Source organism: Channa argus, chromosome 4 (assembly GCF_033026475.1).
Source record: "Channa argus isolate prfri chromosome 4, Channa argus male v1.0, whole genome shotgun sequence".
Taxonomy (NCBI): Eukaryota; Metazoa; Chordata; class Actinopteri; order Anabantiformes; family Channidae; genus Channa; species Channa argus.
In genome coordinates this window covers 8,861,689-8,870,082 of record NC_090200.1, presented here as the reverse complement: position 1 = coordinate 8,870,082, position 8,394 = coordinate 8,861,689, and the positions used below count along the sequence as shown (strand labels likewise).

At 43.3% G+C, this 8,394-nt stretch overlaps 1 protein-coding gene across 1 annotated transcript; it reads left to right on the top strand.

Moving 5' to 3' along the window:
* The first annotated feature begins 2,315 nt into the window (after positions 1 to 2,315).
* Positions 2,316 to 4,494, top strand: LOC137126153 (cyclin-dependent kinase inhibitor 1C-like). Its single transcript, XM_067502638.1, has 3 exons — positions 2,316 to 3,024; positions 3,160 to 3,277; positions 3,724 to 4,494. The coding sequence occupies exons 1-2, from the start codon at positions 2,523 to 2,525 to the stop codon at positions 3,273 to 3,275; spliced, it is 618 nt and encodes a 205-aa protein (XP_067358739.1). The 5' UTR covers positions 2,316 to 2,522; the 3' UTR covers positions 3,276 to 3,277; positions 3,724 to 4,494.
* The last annotated feature ends 3,900 nt before the right edge of the window (positions 4,495 to 8,394 follow it).

Genomic DNA, 8,394 nt, shown 5'->3' with positions numbered 1-8,394 from the left:
GTCTGCAGCCCCTCTTTAATATCAAATGTTCAGGTGAGTTGTTCAGGTGAGTGGTTTAGGTGGGGTTGGTACGGGATAGCCACAGGCTGTAAATGGCTCTTTCAGTTAATGCTTTTATGGGTTAAAAAAAAAAAAAAACACCAAATTCCCATCACACTTTTCAGAATCATACAATTATTAAAATAAAAAAGAACACAGTCCAATGCAAAAGCGTGGAGAGTCTTGGTGTGAGTTAATCTATTTGTATGTTAGTGTTGTTAGTGGACCTTAAAATATTAGCTGATGCACTTCATTTGTTAGGAATTGGGTATTTGGTGTTTAAACTGACACCCGGGTTAAGTCCTAAAATACTTTGGTCTGCAAGCACTTTGATCACCACTAGAGGGAGGCAAAAGCCATCACATACACATAGGGGCTGTTTGATCGTTGTGATCATCAGATACTGTATGTGTGGCGTTACTCATAGCTCAAAAGAGCAAACTCTGAACTTGATTTTGTCACTTTAATTGTTTATAAACAAAAACCATTAAGAAAACAGTACTGAAATATAGCAAGTGCATTAGACGAGCCGTAAGGCGCCAGTGTTCTCAGAGAAATTCTGTCTTAGTCCTTTACAAGCAGTCCTCACCGCAGAACGGGTTGATCAAAAAACTATTTTCGTGTTTGTTTAGCTTAACTGCTTATCCCCTAGTGTTAATCAGTGCGGGTTTATTTTCAACATCATTGTAGACGAATCACACGTCTACCCTGACGTAGGGAGCATCACATGGTGAAGGGAGATCCCAGGGAACACCTGACCTTTGCGTATTAGGCAGGGGACGTGCTGACAAGTCCTCCTGGGAGGTCTCACACTTAGACTCCTGTGCCTCTGGCCTCACGCATCCTGACTTTCAACCATGGTCAAAACGTCTCATTTCACGTCCCCACACTGCAACGAATTACTTGATTTAAATTAGAGGTAATATAACATGATAAAACTGTTTTGAGTCAACGAACGGAACAGACCAGAGACCAGAGTGAAGAAAATATTGACAAACAACGAATAAATCCAACTTTATAGCCTCTGCATTACATCGTAGCACACTAAAGCATTTGTGCATTGATGAAATGTGTGTGCTGCTTTCTGCAGATAAGAATCAATATTTGCTGCTTGCGACCAATAAGTAGCAATAAGTAGCTGCTGGTGTCCACCACAGGGCGGCGACCTGCACCTATTATCCACTGCAAAGGCGTTGCCCTTCTCTCTGGGCAGAGTTTGCGTGCACTATGCAGTCGGTTTATGATTTCTTTTCTGTTATAATGAACGAAAAAAGAACGATGCAAAACCCAAACTGAAGAGCCCAGGCCATGTGTAGAGAACACACCTGTGGACACAGTGATCGCGTGATAGTTGGAACGATTCCTTCTCCACCTTTAGGCGTAAACGCTTAAGTGCTGCATAACAAAAAACAATACAGGTGTTTTTGCATTAAAATTAATTATGGCATTTACAGTGTATTAATTTATATTTTAGTCTGTTTTCGAGATTGTGGACTCGGGGTGGTGTAATCTACGACCTACCTGTGCAACAGAACTCTCTTACAAATTGTGCAATCGGTTGGAAAATTTCCAATGTATTAATAATTATAATGAAACACGTTTTGGTTTATTTATAGAGCTCAGACTTGATCAGCTGTGCTCATTAGGCTCAGACATTCAAACATTTCCCATGTCGTTCCCTGCCTCCCTGCTGTTTACTTTGCGTAAAACCAAATCATCTCTCTCTGGGCAAAAGCCCTGAGGCTACAGAGACGAGAAGCTCGCTGGTATTGTTATTGCTGTGAGTGGATGCGCGTGCGCGTGTGTTATGATCACGCGAGGGATCAAATATCGGATAATTCAATTTTAAGGGTAAACATGGTTGTACGTGCACTGATGTCATATAATACAATATCTAGGCTGTACGCTAATGATTCATTTATCGGACACAGACTTGTGCGTGCAGCAGGTATAGAAAGTCGTGTCCGATAAAGGATGGGGTCATTTGTATAACCAACCAGATTCACCCATAAATGTTGCTCCAACAGCTTCGCACTGACACTGGGGAAAGTCCGCTCAGCGTTTCCAGAGAGCTGACACCGGAGGAAAATTCAAACGCTGCGCCCGTCGTGCACAGATTGGGGAGGTGGGGGGTGGCGGAGGGGCAATCAGGTTGGGCTGGAGATGGGGTGTGTGTGTGAGTGTGTGTGTGTGCGTGCGTATGTGTAGCCTATGTGTGTTTAAAGAGGGTTGGTCTTAAGGCAACCAATGAGCTGGCTGGTCGGACCGACGACTTGTTGTGAGGTTATATACTCCACATCTCACCACAAAGGTACATTTAAACAGATCCCTGTGGAGTGGAGAGACACGACAGCGAGAGAAAGACCCCCCCCACACACCTGAGACACACCAACACCACCTGATATTCTCACAACAAGGATACATTTATCATATCGGGCCCTCTTGTATTAATAGTTTCGGAGCTTTTTGGAAGGTTACTGGAGATGTCTAACGTCCAGTTATCATGCAGCGCGCTGGAGAGGCTGGTGGCCAGGAGGACCTTCCCTCTCCACAGACGCACCAGCGTTTGTCGTAACCTCTTCGGACCGGTGGATCACGACGAACTGAGCCGGGATATGAAAGCCAAGATGCGGGAGATTTCCGAGCGAGACCAACAGAGATGGAACTTTAATTTTGAGACCAACACCCCGCTGAGTGGAGATTACGAGTGGGAAGAGGTTCCCGTGGATAACACCCCGGCGTTGTACCAAGACTCTGTACAGAACGGCAGGACGCCCGCAAATCAGATTCCCACCTCGGAGACCCCGGGTATGGATGTACTGGAGCGCCTGGCCGTGCCCGAGAGCAGCAGCACTCCCTGTCCGGTGGAGGTCAACCAGGAGAACCGCACAGACAAGCTCAACTCAGGCAGGGCGAGTCGTAGACAGGTCCCGTGTGTTAGACGCAAGAAGACGGCAACTACTGACAACAACACGCACATCACAGGTAAATATGGACCTTTTAGATGCGCTTTACATTAACTCTTGGCTTCAGAGTTGAAATCGTGAGAAATGGCTTCTCTGTCTTCTCGCCTCAGTATGATTTAGGTGAACTAACCCAGTCTTTCTTATTCCTTGACAGACTTCTTCGTAAAACGTAAGAGGCCCGCTGAGCGAAAACCTAATGATACGGGCCCGTGCCACCTCTCACTGTCTCCGATCCCCGTGGAACAGACTCCGCGAAAGAGGATCCGTTGAAGGTAAAAACATTTCTCACATTACCTAATCGTTTCAATAGTTAAATACGGGGTAACGGGACTTTGTTACTCCTCGAATGTGCGTAGAAATAATATTTATCAAGGGGGCCCTGTGTGTTTGCTGCTTCATAAAGAGTCATTTCAGATTTTATTGGGTTCCTTTAAAGAAAAAATGTATAAAGCCTAAAAGCGCAGACAGTCTTATCTGGGAGGGGGTGGGGAGAGTTTGTAGTGGTGAAATCGCAGTAGTAGTGATAGTAGTGGCTGTAGTAACACTAGTGGTTGGGGGAGGGGGGATGTGCGTCACGATGTGGCGGGAAAATGTTGGGTAAAGGATGACGCCGTCTGCTGAGGCTACGTCTCCTGTTTCCTCAGAAAGCTGACGCGCGTCGTTCGTCGGAATGGCTGTTCCTCGAATATCTGAGCTCATCTTTTATTTCTTTCCTCAGGTGTCGCTTCTGCACTATTCGCCTTGCCGCAGTTTTTGGATTTTAAGGTGAAGACGTTTCTCTCCGCCACTTGCAATCGCCGGAGAGGAGATGAAACGTAAGGGGGTGGGGGTAGGTGGGCTTGGGGTGGGGGGGATGGGGGGGGGATGGGGGGTTGCCTGTCGGGGTGAGAAGGAAGCACGACCGGCCGCCTTCTCTGGCCCGGTGCGTCCCGGCGGAGCGCAGCGCGGACACCGGAGCAGACTCTCAGGTTCGGTCCCGGTTTTTGGAGGGGAGGGGGGGCAGATGGACTTCTATCCAGTACAAATGTAGCATTCATTGTTGCTTTTGCATACAGCCACTCGACAGTGTTAAATGTTTTAACATCTGTGCAATCCTAAATTACTTTAAAAGAATTGTCTACACTGGCCAAAAGTGTACAGCTTTATTTAGACAATAGCCTATAAATGTTTATCTCTGTTCATTTCTGTTTTTTTTTCTGTAAATGTATATTTTTAAGACTATTCTAACTTATAATTTATTTATGTTCCTTTGTATTTGTTAAATGCCTTGTTGATTTAGCCAAAGGGCATATTTTTATTTTATTGTATTATTTACATTTTTTTTTATTGTGATGTTTTGCAATCATGTAGCTTCCCTGTATAGTTCACACTTGAAAAAATAGGTTTTCTTTGTGTTTCTGAGCCGTTTTTTTGTGTGTTTTCATACAAGTGACCTAATTGTGTCTTTCAAAAGATGAGAATAAAAAAATATTTTCCACTTCAACGTTAAGTCGGTTTGTTGGTCTTTTGTTTTTGGTTAACGTGTTTACTTTAGAATGTTTTGAAACTAGTCTTGAGTCAATTTAGTCATGAAAGTGAAACTGGGAAAAGAGACTCTCTCAGGTTTACTAATTTAGATGCCCAATAGGAACAAATGTTTTCTTGTAGGTTTACATTTTTGGATGTAGGTTTTTATAATAACACATACATTTGTTGTAGTCATCTAAATGTTGCTTCAAAGAAAAGAAAAAAAGCACAATAAACACTAAGGATCCACGCAGCGTTATTACAGGCCTTTATGACACCTCCCCCGGGCAGCCAGGTACATTACTTCTCACTGAACTCCGCCTGTATCTGTCTGCCCCTGTGGGCTCATATACCTTGCGGGGGGAAACGCATTCAGACGTGCAGCGTGGCAGCTGCGGGATATAGGCTGGGATTTAAAGGGCCTTTCGCCCCTCTAAAGAAGCAGCAGCTGCCTTTGGATCCCCGCTTTGTCCGTCATGAAGACACCCCCACATCCACCCGCACTCAACAAGCCCTCTAAAGACCCACTCACACACAGTGTTTACCCCGCCGTGGATACACCGGGCGTGGAGGCCACCTGCCAGAGCTGGAAAAAGAAAACTACTAGTCTTTGTAATAGTCTTCGTCTATTGAAACAAACCATTCAACACGTCATACTTGCAAGTTTACCCTTAATTGAAAGAAGCCAAATGCAGCAGTGTGTGAATGCGCCTGGGCCTGGACCGTCTGTCAGTGTGCAGAAAACCAATCATAATTCAGCATTTGAAGATTTTCCCCAAGCTTCTTCCACACAGCTCGCTGTGTTTGAATGCCTCTGACATTAATATTTTGATGAAATTTGAGACTTTTGATGGCCCGAGTGACTTTGTCAGCTCTATGCCAGCCATAAGCTCTGACGGGCTCGTTCTGATTTCCAACACAAAGCGCTCTCCGGCTCCATTCTTTCCTTTTTGTTGCCATATGGCAAATCCATGTAGACATAGCCAAGACCCATTCAGTCAGCCACAGAATGTCCTGCATCAGAGAACAAAAGACACTTTGTCTGGCTGCTCTATTGATACCAATAGGCGAAAAAAATATTATAATTAATCTATGGCTATATCCAGCTAATTAACGCCCATATGCCCACGGGGAGCTGCGAGGCCATTCAGAGAACTTTTAAATTCTCAATAGTTTACATGTTAAAGACAACAGCTGTTCGTGTGTTACTTTAATGAAGTCCCTTCTATATTGGATACTGGACACATTCAGGGGCTCAAGTCCCCCCTCTTAGAGTTAAAGGGGTCATCTTCCTTTATTTGTCTCTACAGCTGTGTAACTATCTAAAACTTGTCCCAATAAATAGAATTTAAAATAGCATTCGTTTTTTTCTAAGAGGTATTGAAATTGAGCCATTGTGGGAAAGGTCATAGGTTAAGGCCCGAAATGCAGCTCCTCTTTAAACGGGCAAACACTAACGTTTAATTGTATTTTATAGATAAATTAATTGAATCAGATTGGTGTGCACAGCAGGAATAAAAGATCACAAACTATATGAGCTGCTACAGTTTGATGTGGTTCAGGGCCTTCGCGTTGTGACTGCTTGCGGTCATACCCTTTAAATGGGCTCCACAGAAGATGCTGTACGACAATTATGACTTAATTCAGCCCTGCTGTATGTATGCTGGACATAAAGGAACGAGAAGACAGCTAACATGCAGATCTCGTTAACAAGCCCACTACAACAGAATATAATTAAACAAGCAGCTGCTGACAGAATCAGCCTCATGGGTCCCGCAGTCTCCCATTTGACCTTTAAACTGGCTCACATGCTCTCAGTCATCAGTGAAATTATTAGTTTTTTTTCTTTAATGTTTTAAACATCAAAACCTTAGGTTTAATTTCCACTTGTACCTTTCAAGACTGAGTTACTGCCACAGTATAAAAACGAAATGCTTCCTTTAAAAGATAATAAAAAACGTCTTCATTCTGTCAATGTAATGTTTGGTTTGATTTAAATTTCCACTTGAAGCCGTCTGCATTGTCAGAAAAGTGTGCGACAATTAAGCAGGATGGAAACGATTTTAATTTGAAAGGAAAAAAATTAAGTTCTTTCACAAAAAAACCAAAAACACACTGGAATAAATGAAATATTTGTAGTCCTACATCAGTCTATTTGATAATTTTATCAGTGTAATTATCAGTAAAAATTATCTTAGGTATTCTATGTTTAACTCGAGCATGGAGGCACACGTGTCCTCTAAACTTTCTAGCTTTAATAATCAATCATATTTACTACAAATCTGTTGAATTAAATGAAATATCCTACAAAATTCTGCGTCCTTTTTAATGTGAAGTGGCTAAACACGTTGACATTAAGCTCACACATTAAGGTTTATATAAATGTAACAACAAAAAAATATTATTTCGGAGAGAAAAAAAAACTCAAAACACAAAATTAACAGGGCAGTCTGCAAAGACTGCAATTAAATATAGAAAGGAGGAAAATCAGCCAAAGTGAATTAGCATTTTCCATGACCATCTGGCATCGGCGCAGGCGACAGGGAACAAAGGAGTGTTGGATGGAGAGGAGAGGCGAGTGTGCCATCGCATTGACCTGCAAATGAGGCTTTGTCACCGAGTTAAAGCTCCCTGACCCCCTTTACCCCCCCAACCTCAAAAAAGACTCCTTTTTTTAACCTATAGCGTGACGAATGGAGGCCTGAATTCAGGTTTGTTTACGTTTAAGAGTTGCAGACCGAAGTTGTCCAGGAACAGTGTAAACAATCAAATCCCGCGTGTCAGGTGGTTTAATTATGATCCGTAAACTCTGATTTTCTCTCAATCGAACGAGACACTCAAATATCTCTTACTTTCTACAATATGAATGAAGAAAATAGCGCTACTTGCCACGCTTTCAGTAAACATCAAAAACGACATCTAGCATCGTCTCATATCCTAATGGGCAAAAAAAATCACCCAAATACCCAGTTTACGTCGCCGTGACGTCATCAATACATGGCTGAGATTTATTCCAAAATGTATAGGAAAAATCGCATTAAAGCGGCACGTTGTTTTAAATTGTGCGTGCATGTCCCGCCCTAAAAGGCCTGTTACATGAAAGTGTCAGTGTCTGTTGGGGGGTGGGCTGCGCCCACGGTTGTTGGATTGTTGGACACCTGTGCGCCTCCCCCCCCTCCTCCACTTCAGAAGTGGAGTGCGCAGAGAGAGAGACCCACGTGTTTGCGTGAAGGTGATTGTATCCGGGGGGGAGAGTTGTGCTGTTTGTGTTTCTCTCTGTGTGTGTTTGTCACAATAAAAAAGGGGGAGTGTACAAGAGTTTAAGATCAAGCAGTAAAAATTCAAATATCCTGTCACAGGAACACAAATAAAAGCAAACGAAAGACGTGTTAAAGTGGAAGTGGCAGCTTCTCCTAAACTTGTGTCAAACATGAAGATGTTACAGAGATTTGAGATTCAGGATTCAGCAACTTTATTGATCCCATAGGGAAACGGTGTAATCTCCTTATAATAAATATTAGTTAGGAAACAGAACTTCAGTAATTCAATTTTAGGATAGCGCGGGAAGAGAGGAGCCTTTAACCAAAAGCCCCAAAATATTGCAGGTCAAGTTATTTTGGGGTTTTCCTCATTTATCTCTCTCTCTTTCTCTCCCGCTCGCTCTCACCTCTTTTACGCTTTCGTCTGGGCCTTTTCTCTTTACATCCACTCAGTATTCATGCCTGAGGATAACAAAGAGCTCGGCTCAATCCACGCAGGAGGCGGTGTGACAGGGAACTCGTGGCAGCTTTTCAAATATCTTCTTTTCTGTCTCCTCCTTTTCTTTGGGTCTCGACTTTGGTCTCGGTTGGAAAAGGAGAAGAGGAGGTGGCCTATGTTTGTG

Bases quoted from the DNA above. Each gene is read 5' to 3' on its own strand.
- LOC137126153 (XM_067502638.1), top strand. From the start codon at position 2,523: ATGTCTAACGTCCAGTTATCATGCAGCGCGCTGGAGAGGCTGGTGGCC. The intron at 3,025-3,159 runs GTAAATATGGAC...ATTCCTTGACAG, and splicing joins CAACAACACGCACATCACAG to ACTTCTTCGTAAAACGTAAG.